The sequence below is a fragment of the Megascapheus bottae genome, chromosome 38 (assembly GCF_031878675.1).
Source record: "Megascapheus bottae isolate mThoBot1 chromosome 38, mThoBot2.hap1, whole genome shotgun sequence".
Classification (NCBI taxonomy): domain Eukaryota; kingdom Metazoa; phylum Chordata; class Mammalia; order Rodentia; family Geomyidae; genus Megascapheus; species Megascapheus bottae.
The window spans coordinates 5,225,575-5,243,321 of NC_143546.1; the positions used below are offsets into that span (position 1 = coordinate 5,225,575).

General features: G+C 49.2%; 1 protein-coding gene across 1 annotated transcript; it reads right to left on the reverse strand.

Moving 5' to 3' along the window:
* Nucleotides 1–788: 788 nt before the first annotated feature.
* On the reverse strand, nt 789–15,029 carry Nsg2 (neuronal vesicle trafficking associated 2). The gene is made up of 5 exons (XM_090325568.1): nt 14,857–15,029; nt 13,737–13,882; nt 5,713–5,796; nt 1,197–1,307; nt 789–1,018 (listed from the first exon to the last, which is right to left on the reverse strand). Exons 2-5 carry the CDS (start codon nt 13,863–13,865, stop codon nt 827–829), a joined length of 516 nt encoding a protein of 171 aa, XP_090181694.1. The 5' UTR covers nt 13,866–13,882; nt 14,857–15,029; the 3' UTR covers nt 789–826.
* Between the last annotated feature and the right edge of the window lie 2,718 nt (nt 15,030–17,747).

The window sequence follows — 17,747 nt, forward strand, 5'->3', positions numbered from 1 at the left end:
TCTCCTCCTCCCTCTCCTCCTCCTCCTTCCTCTTCCTCTTCATCTGCTCCTCCTCCTCCTCCCTCTCCTCTTCATCTGCTCCTCCTCCCTCTCCTCTTCATCTGCTCCTCCTCCTCCTCCCTCTCCATCTGCTCCTCCTCCTCCTCCTCCTCCCTCTCCTCTCACTCCCCCCTCCCCCGGCGATCTGGAAAGCACGCGAGACCCAGGTGTGGACCTAGAAGAATCATCGGAGGCCCCGGCCCCCGTCCCGGCCCCCCCCTCCGGGCCGCCGCCCCCCCCCGGCCCGCCGCCCCCCCCCCGGGCCTCTCCTCCTCCGGTTCTCTATTTTCCTAACAAAGAATAAGCAGTGGCTTTGAGAAGATCTCACGTGGGGACGATCAACGGGAAACATGCCTTTGTACAAGGGGTGGGGGACGGGCGGACGGACGGACGGGTGGACGGACGGGCGGACAGGCCGCGGGGACGGGCAGGCCGCGGACTCCGCCCCGCACGCCCCGCCCCGGAGGACAGGGCCTCGTGATGGAAGCTTGGCTCAGCCAATAGGAGCCCCTTGGCCCCGCCCCTCGCCCCGCCCAGGAGGACACTGCTGTCTCCTCATTGGAGCTTGGCTGAGCCAATGGGGGAGCCTTCCTCCACCCCGCGCCCCGCCCCGCCCCCAAGGCCAGTGCCGCCTCGTGATTGGAGCTTGGCTGAGCCCATCCACCCCGCCCCGCCCCCCGCCCCGCCCCGAAGGCCAGTGCCGCCTCGTGATTGGAGCTTGGCTGAGCCCATGGGAGCCCGTCCCTCCCGCCCCGCCCCGGCCCGCGCCGCCGGGCTGCGCGGCGTCTTAGTGGCCCTGGGTCTTGGGCGGCTTGGGCTCGTGGATGACGGCGGCGGCCGACAGCCAGGGCCCGATGGCGCGCGCCGTGCTCTGCCGCGCCGCGCTGTAGTGGCTGATGACGGTGTAGAAGCGGCTTCTGGAGCTGGGGTCCTGCGAGGAGTAGTAGGCGTCCAGGGAGGCCGGGATGCAGCGCTTGTGCTGGGGAGGGAGAGGCCGGGTCACCCCCGCCGTCCCCGGGTCACCCCCGCCGTCCCCGGGTCACCCCCGCCGTCCCCGGGTCCCCTCCGCCGTCCCCGGGTCACCCCCGCCGTCCCCGCGTCCCCTCCGCCGTCCCCGGGTCACCCCCGCCGTCCCCGTCGTCCCCCAGCGCCCGCACCTTGTACACGAAGCCCTCCGGGCAGCTGTGGTCGTAGGTGAAGGCTTTGTACACCACCAGGAACACGATGCAGGCGAGGAAGGCCAGGGCCAGGCTGACCAGGACGGTGACCTGGGCGAGGAGCAAGCGGGCGTCACTGGGGCTCGAACCCCGGCCATCCCCGAGCTCCCCAGATCTCAGCCAGGCAGGTGGCAGGGCCCCCCCCCCCACACACACACAGACGGGCACCGGTAGCTCTGGCTTGGCACCGCACCTACTCCAGAGGCTGAGGATGGCGGTTCAAAGCCAGCCTGGCCAGACAAGTCCACGAGAGGCTGATCTCCAGTGAACCACCAGAAACCTGGAAGTGGTGCCGTGGCTCAGGTGGTAGAGCGCCAGCACTGAGAAACCCAAGCCCTGAGTTCAAGCCCCAGGACTGGCAAAAAAAAAAAGGTGGAGACGAAAGAGACACAGAGAGAAGGGAAAGAGGAGACAGAGACAGAGAGGGGTGCATTGCTGGTCAAGCCAGGCCTCTGCCAGAGCCATCTTTACACCCTGCCAAAAACACCACCTTTCTCCCGAGGCCAGCAAGGCCTCAGCCAGGGACATTAAATTTCATGGAGAGATTAAAAAGAACAACAGAGCCAGCCCCACAGACATTGATAGTTGTTCCTGGAGCCCTGGAGGCTGCAGAGACAGAATCAGGCCGACCGCGGCCTCTTCTTCCTGAATGAACCCCAAAGGTGTTGAGCACAGGGCATCCAAGGAAGGAAGGAAGGAGACAGAGAGGATTGCATCACTTACTTGGTGCTTAAATGGACGGAGAGGGATGGGGAGGGGGTGAGGCTAGAGGCTCCCCCACATTGGCTGTGGTAAAGCTAAACCTGACAATTCACCAGAGCCCCCCTCACCCCACCCCAGGCTCTGGTAGACATCCAGGAACAACCTCAGGGCACAAGATTGCAGCCAGGGTGCCTGCCACCATGCCCTGTCTCCACAGCTCCTGTGTGCCCACATGGGAGGTCAGAGGTGGGTGGAACAACTTCACCCAGGGCAGAAGGTAACACTGAAGTCCTGCTACCCTGGACACAGTGATGTGCTGGCCCTGGGACTTGAACTCAGAGCCTGGGCGCTGTCCCTGAGCTCTTTCACTCAAGGCTGGCACTCTACCACTTTGAGCCACAGCTCCACTTCCGGTTTTCTGGTGGTTTATTGGAGATCAGAGTCTCACGGACTTTCCTGTCCCAGGCTGGCTTTGAACCTCCACCCTCAGATCTCAGCTTCTTGAGTCGGTGGATGACGGGCCTGAACCACAGATGCCTGCTTCAACTTCTAGTATTTTATGTCCAAGGAAAGTCAATGTCTGCATCCTCCTGCATCCTGCTTCATAAAGCTCAGGAGACAAAAGAAAAATGAGTCACCGAGTCCTGGGGTCTGACTCAGAAACAGGAGCCAGATCCAGACATAAAAACTAAATGAAATTAAAAAAAAAAGACAATCCATGGCCTCTGTCAGGATATAACCTTCTGAAATGTAGGTGGGGATAAATAGAAGCCATTTAGTAGTTCCTGAAAATGGCTACCACTCCCCACGCCCAGTTCCCCAAAGGATTTCATGGGTTGAAACACGAAATGAGAAAAAGATGATTTCTTTCCTTGTTCAAAAGCGCGAGGGTATGGAAAAAAGAAAAGAAAACAAAAAGCGCATCTCCCTTATGAAAAGAGAGCATCACAATAATGTCCAAACTGTGCATTAGAAAGAAAACACAAGCCAGGGGCTGGTGGCTCCCGTCTATTATCCGAGCTACTCAGGTGGCTGAGATCTAAGGCTCGTGGTTCAAAGCCAGCTCGGGCAAGAAAGTCTGGGAGATTCTTATCTCCAGTGAACCACCAAAAACCAGCAGTGGAGCTGTGGGGGGGAGAAAAAGATTATAAATATTATATTAATATTATCACAAACATGATTATGCATAGGACATCATGTTTAAACATCATACACACATGTTTATAGAATCACACTGGATATGGCCACTCATCTCAGTAGCAGAGGCCTACAGACCAAAGCAACCAGGAGAAGCAGGTTCTAAGCCAAGGCTCCAGAGACTCCGCAGCTGTCTCTTGGGAAAGGTTGGTTTTCTCTTTCTCCTCATCCCTCAGCCCTCCTTCTTTCTCTTTCTCTCCCTCTCCCTCCTTCCCTTTCCCTCTCTTCTGTTTTCCTCCCTCCCTTCCCTCCCTCCCTCCCTGTCTCTCTCTCCTTTAAAACCACCCACTGTCAGGACTTGACCAAACAGTAAATTCCAACAGAAGAGAAAAACAACACCGAGTTGACGCTTGGCAAGCAGAGCAATAGGCAGGCATTTCTCTTTCTTTCTTTCTTTCTTTCTTTCTTTCTTTCTTTCTTTCTTTCTTCCTTTTTCCTTTTCTTTTTAATAGCAAACGGAGTCCTCACTTTGAAGCTCTTAAGTCTAAACGTGCAGGATTTCCTGCCCCTTTGCTCAAAAGATGATACAGTCGGGGTGTGTGGCTGTGCTCTGTCTTTCTCTTCGTCTCTTTCTCCCTCTCTCTTCTCTCTGCCTCTCCCTTTCTTCTCTTTCTCTCCATTCCTAGCTCTTACTTGTCTTTCTGATTCTTTCTCCCTCCATCTCTAGCTCTTCTCACGTCTCTGCTCCCTGTATTTCTGTTATCTCTCGACTCTAGCTTGCTCTCTGCCTGGCTCTCTCTTTCTTTCTCTAGCTCTCTTTTTGTATCTCTATCTCTGTGGCTCTCTTTTCTAGCTCTGTTTCTCTCTCTTCTTTGTTCCTGTCTCTCTCCCTCTCTCTTCTCTCTCTCTCTCAATTCTCTTTCTTAACATCCATCTCTCTCTCTGAATCTCTTTCACTTCAAACAAACCACATTTGCTTTCTTTGTGGTGAGTGGTGGTGGGACTTGAACTCTGGGCCTGGGTACTTGGTGCGTGCTAGGCAAGCACTCTACCACTAGGCCAAATTCCCAGCCCAAAAGGAAGCAATGTTTAAAAATAAAACCCCCAAGGCAACAGGTGATAAAGTGAAATCTCCTCCCTGGAGTGCAGAATAGTCCCCTGGAAACAGAAGGCAAGGACCCAGAAACCAAAACCAGGAAGGTGACAGGTATGACATGTTGTCATAAGAAAAGGCTCAGAAGAAAAGAGATGGCCCAGGGCCAGGAGTTTGGCCTAGTGGTAGAGCGCTTGCCTAGGATGCACAAAGACCAGGGTTCGATTCCTTGGTACCATAGACATAGAAAATGCCAAAAGTGATGCTGTGGCTCAAGTGGTAGAGCTGTAGCCTTGAGAAAGCCCAAGGACAGTGCTCAGGCCCTGAGTTCAAGCCCTAGGACCAGCAAGAGAGAGAGAGAGAAAGAGAATGCCCTGGTTCTCAACAAAGATTCTGGTAGAAGAAAGGAAGTCAGATAGACAAAAGCCTTAGCCATTGGGGGCTGAGGAGAAAGAGAGATAACTAGGAAGAAAATGAATGATCACTTATTACTTCTTCAAAGGTATACCCAGCATCCTACGTCATCCAGATGGCACCTGGGAGAGAGGAATCAGGAGGATAGAGGAATGAAGGAATTTCTCAAGGTCATGAACCTAAAGAGGACAAGGTCATGGGGCTGAGATCTGGAGAAACCCCCACCCCTCCAGATCTACAGTGCTCCCCAATTATCCTTCATCTCCTTGGAGCAAGGTCTGACTGCCGTGGCTGACATCGTTCCGGCCTCAGGGCCTTTGCACAAGCTGTGTGCTCTCAGCCACCCACCACATCCTGATGGCTCCCGAGAGACATTCTCGGGGCAGGTCCCTGAAATTGGTGTCCTTTCATGTCACACAGCCACACTCCACGGCTGGGAATTGTGACAACCCAGCACACGAGCTGGAGAGGGGGTGACAACATTAGACAAGAAATGTCTGAACCCCTGGGTTACAATACAATTCAATTAAAACCCTTTACAATAAAATTAAATGAAAATGTAAGAAATACACAGAGAAAGTCGGGAGTTTGGTCTAGTGGTTAAAGTGCTTGCCTAGCATGCACAAAGACCAGGGTTCGATTCCTTTCTACCACATACATAGAAAAAGCCGGAAGTGGCGCTATGGCTCAAGTGGTAGAGCTCTAGCCTTGAGAAAACCCAAGAACAGTGCTCAGGCCCTGAGTTCAAGACCCAGGCCTGGGAAAACAAAATACACGGGGACGTGGTCAGTGACAGAGGACTCCAAGCATGCGCACATAGAGATGAGAGAGACCAATCAAGAAAGCGTGTTTTCTCTCCTAGGTGGAAAGTTGAATTTCAAGGATACAAATAGACACCATGCGAATAGATCAGAATAGATTGGCTGAAGATCCAGTGGGAGCAGAGGAGGAGGGCTGGAACGATGGAACGCCTTTCAACAGCTAACTTAGACTAACAGGTGAAGAGCTGCACATGGATTTTGTCAGAGAATGTGGGTGAGGTCAAGAAGGCACTTCTCCCCCCTGAGGCCTGAGTCCCCCCCCCCCAGCCCTACTGTCACCCACACTGACCGTGAACTCGGCAATCTTCGGCACCCGGAATTTCCCTTTGCTCTTCTGCTCCGGCTGATACTCTGTTCGGGTTTTCACGATCACCTGGAAAGTGCAGCCAGCGTTAGTGTGCAGGGAGACTGTCCTGGTCTCCTAAGAATGGACACTGCCCCAGAGAGCCACCCCCAGCGTGACAGCATTCAAATGGCATGGCATATGTGTGTGTGTGTGTGTGACATCCTGGTCTTGAACTCAGAGCCCAGGCGCTGGCCCTGAGCTTTGTGAGTCAAGGCTGCTACGCTACCACTTGAGTCACAGCTTCACTTCTGGCTTTTTGGGGGTTCACTGGAGATCAGAGGCTCAGGGATTTCCCTGCCCTGGCTGGCCTCCAACCAGGATCCTCCGCTCCCAGCCTCCGGGGACTGCCAGGGGGAGGAACCAGTGTTTGGGCTCAGGTCTTCTGTTCTTGTTGTAGGTGGCTGACCACCCACCCCCTGCCCAGGGGACCACGACAACGCAGGGGCCCCCCACCCCCTGTGAGAAGGGGAGCCGCCATTCCTGGGCCTGCCAGACAGAAGCAGCCTTCTTTCCTGTTTATGTAACAGACATGAAGAATGCAAATGTCAGCCAGTTGTTATTCATTCTGCCTGGCAGGAAGGGAGGGAGGGAAGGGGGAGGGAGAGAGTGGGGGAGCGGGAGGGGGAGGGAAAGAAAGAGACGGGGGAGGAGGGAGCGTGGGGAAGAGGGGAGAGGGAGAAGGGGAGAGAAAGAGGGAGGGGGAGGGGAGGGACAAAGGAAGGGCGGGAAGGAGGGAGGGAGGGAGAGAAAGAGAGGGGGAGGAGGGGAGAGAGTGGGAGGGGGAGGGGAAGGGGAGGGAGAAAGAGGACAGGGGAGGGAGAAGGGGAGAGAAAGAGGGAGGGAGAAGGAAGGAGGTGGGGAGGGGAGGGAGAGGAAGGGGAAGAGAGAGGGAGAGGGAAAAGGGGAGGGGCAGGAGGAGGGGAAAGGGGGAGGGGCGGGGGCGGGGGAGGGGGAGGGCAGAGCAAAGGAGAGAAGGAAAGGGAAAGGGAAGGAAAGCTTTATTCTGGGTATTTTCACAGAATCACACACACACACACTCACACACACACACACTCCTCCCTCCTCCCTCCTCCTCCTCCCTCCTCCTCCTCCCTCCTCCCTCCTCCTCACCCCATGGAATTCAGTGACCTTTCTCTCTCCAGGCTGACCTCAGCTTATGTGTTGTTCATATGTTATGTGTCGTGTGTTATACACCCACGTGACACACGGCCTACCTCACGTACATACGTCTCATGTTCCATGACATGTGGAACAGAAATGTAAATGAGCACAACTACAATACGCATGGTGGCTGTATTATATTCTGTATTATATTCCATGCAATACATAACTAAAATACATGATATGTGTTCACACATATCTAATACATGTTATACGTAACATAAATATATCTTATGTTATACGTTACGTAAAACATGCCTACAAATGTGTATAACGATAAACTATGTGCTATAGTTATATATTATATAGAATCTGTACATATTACACGTAATATGTAACCACACGATGTATTATATATGATCTATGCCACACATAACATAAACATATCCTATATTATGTTATGCGCAATATATAAATATAATGTATAGAACTACATATCAGTGTATAACACACCATATGTAATGTATGTAATACATGACACATAGCACATAGAATTATATGCATATATTATATAATTTAATGAAACGTGTGTAACATAGTATGCATTATAGTGTGTAATGCATCTATTATGTATTATATTAGAATTATACTATATTAATATAGTCTAACATAGTCTAATACAGTATTCGATAGTAGATATTATATAACATATGATATAGCACATAATAGACACATTATATTATGTATACAGTGTGGGCATAACATGGACAACTATAAACATCTATCATAGAGGATGCATTATGTGTTGTAAAATGTACGAGGCATTATGGGGCTGGGGCTGGGTTTCCCGCCTCCCCCCTCCATCTTGGCTCCTCCTCTCCTCCCACAGACAGAGAGATAAGTAAATTATAAGTAATTACTGAACTGCCTTTTGAATTATACTATCACTGCTACAGATACACACACACACACACACACACACACACACACACACACACACACACACACATTCTGAGCCAGTGAAGGAACAAGATGACCCTGTCTCTAAAGAGAGACAATGAGGTCGAGATCTCATGAGGCTGAGATCTAAGCATCCAGGCTCAAAGCCAGCCTGGGCAGGGAAATCTGTGAGACTCTTATCTCCAAGGAACCACCAAAAAGCCAGAAGTGTTGCTGTGGGTGCCATAAGGCAGGAAAGTGCCAGCGTTGAGTCAAACAACAACAAGAAACAAGAAAAACCCCTCAGGGACAGTGCCCAGGCCTGGAGTTCAAGCCTGCAAACTGGCACCAAAGAGAAAAAATGAGAGAGGGGAGGAAGAGAGAAGGGAAAGAAGGAAGAAAGGGAGGGAGGGAGGGAAAGAAAGAAGGAGAGAAAGAAAGAGAGAGGGAGAGACGGAAAGGAGGGAAGGAAAGGTAGGGAGGCAAAGGGAAGGGAAGGGAGGAAAAAGGGAAGGAGCGAGGGAGGAAGGAAAGAAAGAAAAAAGGAAGGAGGGAGGGAGGGAGGGAAAAGAAAATAAACAATGTGAGGGGGGAAAAAAACCCACAATAATATAAGGCCCAGGGAAGCCGAGCACTTTGCCTAACACAACAGAGTCCACAATCTGGCTTCTCTACATGTTGGGACTACAAAGAGTTTTGATTGACCATGCAAACACTGAAGCTTAGTATTGATCCACTAGTGGCTTCTAAACGTCTCCATCCTTCTACACAGCAGGCAAGTGAACTTTAGACCAAGTTCAAGACGACTTCAATAACAAATGTTTTCCCCACACCTGGCAGCTGGTTTGCCGAACATCTGGTCTACCTGGGTTGTGCTGGTCGTGGGACTTGAACTTAGGGCCCGAGTGCTGTCCCTGAGTTTTCATTGTGTGCTCTTAGCACTTGGAACCACAGCTTCACTTTTAGCTTTTTCTTTCTTTCTTTCTTTCTTTCTTTCTTTCTTTCTTTCTTTCTTTCTTTCTTTCTTTCTTTCTTTCTTTCTTTGAGACTCATGGAGACAATGGAGAGTGGGCAAATGGAGCAGAGAGAAGAAATCCTAACCAAGCCAGCGTGGAAAGGAGCTCAGATTCTCCACTTACCGACTCCCACTAGCCTCACCTGAGTGAATCTCACAAGGGCATCCAGCTGGACCCTAGCCATTCTGGCCTCTTCTCCCACCACTCACAGTGCAGCTTCCGAAAGACATTGAGTCACCTTGGCTTTCCCGCCCCCCCCCAGGGGAGAGTAACTGCACCAATATTGCCTGGAAAAATTATCGGAAGAAGTTTCTAGAAGCATGAGATAGAGCCTGTCCTTTGTCCTTAAGCTACCCCCACAGCAGACAATGGGGCTCTCATAAAATAAGACCTTGACTCTGTGAATCTCCCTCCTTTAAGCCCTTGCTAAAAAAAAAAAATCAACAGACCAGGACGGGGGGATGGAGGGAGTGGATGGATGGATGAATTGAGAAAAGATGGATAGATGGATGGATGGATAATGAATGGATAGGTGGATGGTAGATGGATGGATGGGTGGATGTGTGGATGGATGGATGGATGGATGGATGGATGTGTGGATGGATGGATGGATGGATGGATGGATGGATGGGTGGATGTGTGGATGGATGGATGGATGGATGGATGGATGGATGGATGGATGTGTGGATGGATGGATGTGTGGATGGATGGATGGATGGATGGATGGATGGATGGATGGTTGTGTGGATGGATGGATGGATGGATGTGTGGATGGATGGATGGATGGATGGATGGATGGATGGGTGGATGTGTGGATGGATGGATGGATGGATGGATGGATGGATGGATGGATGTGTGGATGGATGGATGGATGGATGGATGTGTGGATGGATGGATGGATGGATGGATGGATGTGTGGATGGATGGATGGATGGATGGATGGATGGATGGATGGATGGATGGATGTGTGGATGGATGTGTGGATGGATGGATGGATGGATGGATGGATGTGTGGATGGATGGATGGATGGATGGATGGATGGATGTGTGGATGGATGTGTGGATGGATGTGTGGATGGATGGATGGATGGGTGGATGGATGGATGGATGGATGTGTGGATGGATGGATGGATGGATGTGTGGATGGGTGGATGGGGTGGATAGATGATGAATGGGTAGATGGATGGATGAAGAATAGTAAGTGTAGGTGGGTAGATGGATGGATAGAGTAGATGAATAGATGATGGGTAGTAGATGGATGGATGAAGATGGATGGATGGGTTGATGGATGGATGGATGGGTAGATCAATGGATGGGTAGATCGATAGATGAGTGGATAGATGGATGGATAAAGGATGGATGGGTAGATGGATGGATGGGTACGTGGATGGATGAAGGATGGATAGATAGATGGGTTGATAGATGAATAGGATGGTGGATGGATGGATGGATGGATGGATGGATGGATAGCAGATGGGTGGATGGGGTGGATAGATAGATGGATGGATGAAGCATAGGTAGGTATAGGTGGGTGGATGGATGGATAGTGTAGATGAATGGATGATGGGTAGTAGATGGATGGATAGATGAAGGATGGATGGATGGATGGATGGATGGATGGATGGATGGGTAGATGAATGGATGGGTAGATAGATGAGTGGATGATGGATGGATGGATGGATGGATGGATGGGTAGATGAATGGATGGGTAGATAGATGAGTGGATGATGGGTGGATGGATGGATGAGTGGATGGATGATACATGGATGGGTACATGGATGGATGAAGGATGGATAGATAGATGGGTTGGTAGATGAATAGGATGATGGATGGATAGATGGATGATGGATGGGTGGGTGGGAGGGTGGTTAGATAGATGATTGATGGAAGATGGCCGGCAGGTGGATGGATGGATGGATGGCTGGGTACATGGATGGATGGTGGAGAGATGGATGAATAGGTGGGTGGTTAGAAGTTTGGAGGGATGGATGGATGGGGGTTAATCTACTGCAGAGGTGCTTAGAGGTACTGATACTTAGTCCACAGGGCTTCTAGTCCTCCATCTGCCCTCTACCTACGATCTTTAGGCAACTCGCCCCAAGCCTTGATCTCCTCATCAGATAAACAAATGCCCTAACCCCCGCCCCCCAACACACACACTCCACACCCGTCCAAGGCCCCGGGGAAGAGCTGCCCATGCTACAGATGTAGTGTGAGTGTGTCTCCCCCCTCCCCTGGCATCTGTGGTAAAAGCTGGGTGTTCACTGGAGCCAGGTGGAGGAGGTGGGGAAGCCAGGAGCAGATGGGGTACTGCAAGAGTCAATGGTTAGAAAAAGGCCTGGGTTTAGGAGGCTGAGATCTGAAGGTTGGATGGTGGTTCAAAGCCAGCCTGGGGAGAAAAGTTCATGAGACTCTTATCTGCAATGAACCAGCAAAAACAAACAAAAACAAAACAAAGAGTGAGAAGTGGAGCTATAGATGACTCAAAGCCAAGCAAGAACTTGAGGTCCTGAGTTCAAATCCTGGCACACACACACACACACACTCCCTTCCAGGCCACCATCTACCACTGACAACAAAGCCATAGCTGGCTCTAAGAGGTTGCGATTTTTCTGATACTGAGCCAAAGAAAGCCCTTTCTCTGATCCAGAAAAAGAAAAAGAAAAAAGAAAAAAAAAATCAGTGTATTTTGGTTGAGAACAACAGAAAATGGACTGTCCCGAGAATCCTCTTCATTCAGGTTGCTTTCTTTTTTTCCTCGGAATGTTTTGGATCTTGTACAAATGAAGAGAATACGATGGACAAATGCCAAGCCAATCTGGACTATTACACCAGAACTACAGTTCTATAGTTTGTTTTCTCCATTGGGGGCGGGGATGAGGGAATAAAAGCCACTTTACCTAGGGGTCAAAGGTCACTTGTTTCTGATGCCTTCATTTGCCTATGGACAGTTAGTGAGGGGACTCTGCCCTTCACAGGGACTGGTGAACAGTGGCTCTAAACAGGGGAGGTTAGAGTGTCTCTGCTAACTCCAAAAGATTCTTGGCAATTGGTTGGAGAAAAATGAAGCTGGGATTTGCAGAGCACGCATTCATTCTGTCAGGATCAGATCGGATCTGTCGGGATCACACTGCCTGCATGACCAGGGAGTCCAATTTTCTACTTTTGAGGTTGAAATCTGAGGGATGGAGGTTCTAAAGCTAGCTGAGGGTAGAAAAAGTCTGTGAGACTCTTGTCTCTGAAGAACCAGCAATTCTTCCTTTCTCCTTCCCCCATCCTCCCCCATCTCCCCTTGAGGGTGGGGGGCGGGAGTGGGTGGGAAATCTGTGCAAATCTGTGCAAAACAAAGTGACTCCATCGCCAGCCAATCAGTTCTCCTGGAGACCACCAGGAAAAAAGAAAAAGAAAGAAAGAAAGAAAAAAAAAAGAAATGAAATAGATGGGTTGATCCATTGTTCCATCACAGCTCAAAAATCCTCAGCTCTCTCAAGTGAACCCCAAAGAAATGCCATTTCTCCCACCTGGACGGAAGCACAGCACAGACACCCCCCCCCATACACACACACCCTGGCTTTGCACAAACACCACCTCCATTTGCCCAGAGATTTCTGCTGTCAGGAGATGCGCCCTCAGCCAATTGCTCAAGCCCAGCCACGCCTCCCCCGCGCCCCCCAAATCCCTCCGGCCTCCAGGGTCCCCCCCCAAAGGCTTGTCACCTTCCTTTCAAAGCCCAGCTCCTCCTGCTTCACCCTGCAGCCCCCCCCCCGTCCTGTCTCCAAGCCCTGTCTCCCCCCCCTCCAGCAGAGCTCAATTGTTCCCAGCCTTGCACATGCGTGTGTGCACACACACGCCTGCCTCCTCCGGATCTCAGCAGGCCCTGGCCTAGCATTCATTTACCACCAGGCCTAGCGTTGTTATTCATGGCTGGCAAATTTATCAGAGACCAAGACTGATGACCTACATATCAATGTGACAGATGTATCGATGACAACTGCATGTAATGGACAGATATGCTCTATGTATGTGACAAATAGATATATGACAAATGGATATAGTGAGATATATATATGACAAATATTCTTGTAAATATAGAGAGGGCTAATTTACATATAGGATAAAATATATGTGGCAAATATACAATAAATAAACATACAAACATACACATGTAGACACACATGACAAATATATGGCATATATGTGACAAATATATACTATAGATGACATCTATTGTATATTATACACATCAATGACAAGTTATATATATATATGCCACACACGTGACAAATAGATGATAAATATATATGACAAATACACATGTGACAACTTATATGTGAAAACACATGACATAGATGGCGAACACAGGACAGATATAAATGTTTATACACATATAGATTTGTGTCTATGCTCTTTAAATATGTATTTGCATATGTATATCTGTATTTTTGTAGACATAAATATATGTCTATCTATCCCTGCTCCAGAGACAGAGCCTTATGAAGTCAGTCCTTGGGCTTGAATTTCATTGTTCGTCTTTAAATCTTGGCCAGCCCATTTTTTCTTTTTTGTATCCTCTTTAAGATCACGAAGGAACACCCCCCCCTCCCCATTCAGAAGCTTTATTTGCATTCATCTGCTGTGATTGCAAAAGAAAAAAAAAAAAAAAAAGAACCAGGCATGGTTACCACACACCAACAATATACACTCCTGCATCTATGATGTCTCTGGGTGTTGGTTTGGTTTGGTTTTGTTTTTCCAAGGAGGGGAGCAGCTGGGGCAATGAAAGAATGGAAAGGGCGATTATTTTTTTTTGGGGGGGGTGAGGGAAGCATTCTTGGATGCTTTATTTCCTGGGATGGGAAATGGGGGGAGGGGGGCAGCTGGGGGCTGGTGAGAGAACAGGCACTGATTTACCTTTTCCGGAGCAGGCAGTTGTAAGTGACCCACCTCCAGGGGGGTAATGAGAGGAACTGTCTGGAAGCCATCTTCCACCGAAGGGGGCTTGATCCCTTTTTCACTGGGGTTGCTGTTCAATTTCACCATCCTGGTCTCCCCGAGTCCTAAAGACAAAAGCAGTGGGAAGGAGGGGTGGGGGGGGGAGGTTAGAGAAAGGAAGGAGGCAGAGAGAGGGAGCATCTAGCCTTTCTTTCAACCCACAGGGAGACTATCCTCCATCAGGGATCCGGATGGTGGGCTGTCAGGATTTCTCAGGGTCCAGGCATTAACTCCTTGCATCATAAATATGTCGCCTCAGCCTTCCCATGGAGGGAGGGGGAGGGGGAAATCTCAGACCTACCTCAATATAAATAGATATGCAATCTATCTTATTACATATCAATTCGCTATGGATCTATTATATATTGCGTATCTACACAAGCTTTAAAAAAAAAAAAAAAAAGATCATTCCAGAAGAAGGGAAAGCAGCCTGAAATGAAATCTCCTGCTTCCCAGACTCCCTCAGTCAAATTCAATTCCCCCTTCGCCACCTTGCTAGCTATTTTATTATATTTGATTTTTTTTGTTTTTAAATTTCCCCCCTCTAGCAATCCCTCTGAGCCCCCAACAAATGCATTCAATGTCTCTGGGCATATCTTTTCACATGGACTACAGATTGCTCACGAGCTTTGATTGTGGGTGTTTTGTTTTGTTTTTTAATTTTATTTTTGCACAACTCACCCCCCCCCTTAGACAAAAACCCAGGCTGGCTTGATCCTGATTCAACCATGCAATCCTGCATTTCCTCAAGAGCAAAGGCAAAAGAAAATTTGGGGGGGGGGGAGAGGGCTGCATGGAAAGTTAACAACCCCCCTCATTTGCAAGCTCGCCAAAGAAATAAACAAATCACCATCTCTTTCTCTCCCATTTCCCCAAACTCAAAGCCCAGCACATTTGTCAATCAACCCCCCCCCTTTTTTTTTGACAAAACAATGTCTGGGGGTGAGGGGAGGGAAACAGGGGGAGGGAAGGGTATTTTGGGGGGGGAGATGGAGATGAAGATAAGGATACAACAAGAACTGAAAAAATAGCTACTTACTGTGCTACAAGATTGGGGGTCGGGATTGGGGGGTGCAGAGAAGATGGAAGCAAAGGAGGACAAAAAAACCCAGCCCTCCTCAGCCCGAGCTGCTGAAGCTGAAAAGACAGCACCCGGCGTTCGTCTGGATACCCGGCTTCTGCCAGAGAGGCGCCAGAGAGTCTGAAGGGCCAGGCAGCTGCCAGCCTGCCAGCTTTGGGGGGCCCTCCCATCAGGGGCCGGCTCCCACACCTTCTGTCTTCTGGCACCACCTCCTGTTTCTCCTGGATGGTCACTAAACTGCCTGGGACCAGAAAAATATTATATATATATTATATATATATACACACACATTGAATTTATTGGATTATTTTACATCGTGGTCAAAGGAATTCTGATTCAACACATCCGTCTGTGAACCTTCTCCCCTCAGCTTTCCCAACTCAACTCACCCCCCCTCAATTTTCTCTACCTCCATTTGCACAGAGGGACATTTCCTTCCTTCCTTCCTTCCTTCCTTCCTTCCTTCCTTCCTTCCTTCCTTCCTTTTCTTCCTTTTCTCCCTCCCTTTCTTTCTTCCCCCCTTCTCTCTCTCTCTCCCTCCCTCCCTTCCTTTCTTTCTCCCCCCCCTCTCATCCTCACCCTCTCCCACCCCACTCTCTTTTGTGCCAATCCTGGGATTTGAACTCAGGGCCTGGGCAGTGTCCTTGAGGTTTTTTTTCACTCAAGGCTGGCACTCGGCCCCTTTGAGCTACAGCTCTACGTCCAGTTTCCTGGTGATTATGAAAAAAATGAGCGTCTCATGGACTTTTGTGCTCAGGCTGGCTTTGAACCATGATCCTTAGCTTCTTAAAAGGCTAGCATGACAGGCGTGAGCCATTGGCTTATGGCTCTGGTTTTCATGTTTGCTAAATTGTAGTTCGGTTTTCATATATACTGTATTTTCTTTACTATGTGTATACATGCTAGGTGTATGGCCCTACGTGGGGTTACATACATGTGTATACTTTAGATCTAATTTGTACACACAAGGGGAAAAAGATATGTTCTTACCAAAATCTTTCATCTTTCTCCAGGTTCATCCATTTTCTTGTAAATGACATAATCCCATTCATTCTTCCTGATAAGGAAAATTCCATTTGGGGTGTGTGTGTGTGTGGCAGAGGTAGAAATTACATTTTCCCTGATCCCTTTATCCACAGAAAGAGTACCTGGGCTGTTTTCATAACTGTGCCATGATACAGAATAATATTGTCTTCTGGAAGAAGTTTGGCCTAGTGGTAGAATGCTTTGCCTAGCATGCACGAAGACCCAGGTTCAAGCCCCCAGACTGGCAAAAAAAATAAAAGTAATTAGAATCCAGGTGCCCATGGCTTATGCCTGTCGTCCTAGCTTCTCAGGAGGCTGAGATCTGAAAATTGCAGTTCAAAACCAGCCTATGCGGGAAAGTTCATGAGACTCTTATTAAACACACACACACACACACACACACACACGAATCCAGACGTGGAGATGGAGCTCAAGTGGTAGAGTGTGTGAAGAGACACTATCCAGGCCCAGTTTCAAGTCCCAGGGCTGGCACCAAAAACAAAAGAAAATGGGAAATATAGGAAAAACAACAACCAGGATTAGTGGTCCTGGGGTTTGAACTCAGGGCCTGGGCACTGTCCTTGGACTTTCTCAAGGTTAGAGCTCTGCCACTTGAGCCACAGCACCACTTCCTGCTTTTTTCTATGTATGTGGTACTGAGGAATCGAACCCAAGTCTTCGTGCATGCTAGGCGAGCACTCTACCACTAAGGCCTAGGGGTGTTTTTGTTTTGTTTTGTTATTTTTTTAGAGGGAAAATTCACCTATATGGCAGGATCTGTGGTTAGGAGAGAAGAGAAATTCATATTCAGTGTGTATTTGGCAGGGGCTCGTCTACTCTCCTCTCCATCCTTTGCAAATGGTGGATGGGTTCACGGGTGGATGGACAACAGAGCACAGGTAAGTGCCTGGCCCTAGGAGAACTCTTACTGTTGTTCACACATAATCACACTCAGCAGACAGGGGCAGCTGAGATCAAAGGACTGGAAAAGCTCCAGCCCTGGAATCGAACCCACAGTGATCCAAGTTTATAATCAGCACTCAGTATTCTGTGTCATCACAGTTAGTGTCTACAATCAGAAAGGGCAAAGGACTGGTGTGGATGCGGCCAAATCCTGGCTAGTTGGACCTTGAAGTGTGTGTGTGTGTGTGTGTGTGTGTGTGTGTGTGTGTGTGTGTGTGTATGCCAGAACTGAGGCTTGAATTCAGGGCCTGAGTGCTTTCCCTTAGCTTTTTGTGTTCAAGCCCAGTGCTCTACCATTTGAACCACAGCTCCACTTTCAGCTTTTGACTGGCTCATTGGAGATAAGTATCTCACAGATTTCCTGCCCCAGCTGGCTTTGAACTTCCATTCTCAAATCTCAGCTTCCTAAGTAACTAGGATGACAGGAGGTTTTAAACCAAAGTTCCTGGTGCTTTTATTTTGTTTGTTGTTTCCTTTCTCTCCAATAATTTGGAAGATACCTGTAAAAATTAGGTACGTTTGTAAAAAAAAAAAAGGTCAACATTCACCTCCCAGTCTCAGGCAGATGTCTTTGTGTTGCCAGTCCTGGGATTTGAACTCAGGGCCTGGGCAGTGTCCCTGAGCTTCTTTTGCTCAAAGCTAGCACTCTACCACTTGAGCCACAGAGCCACTTCGGGCTTTTTCCTATGTCTGTGGGACTGAGGAATCGAACCCAGGGCTTCATGCATGCTAGGCAAGCACACTGCCATTAAGCCACATTGCTGGCCCACACAGAGGTCTTTCCTCTCCACCTGTCAAGTGCAATGCTCAGCATACATTAATTGCCTTCTCTCTTCCTGCCTCTCTTCTCCTCCATTTGT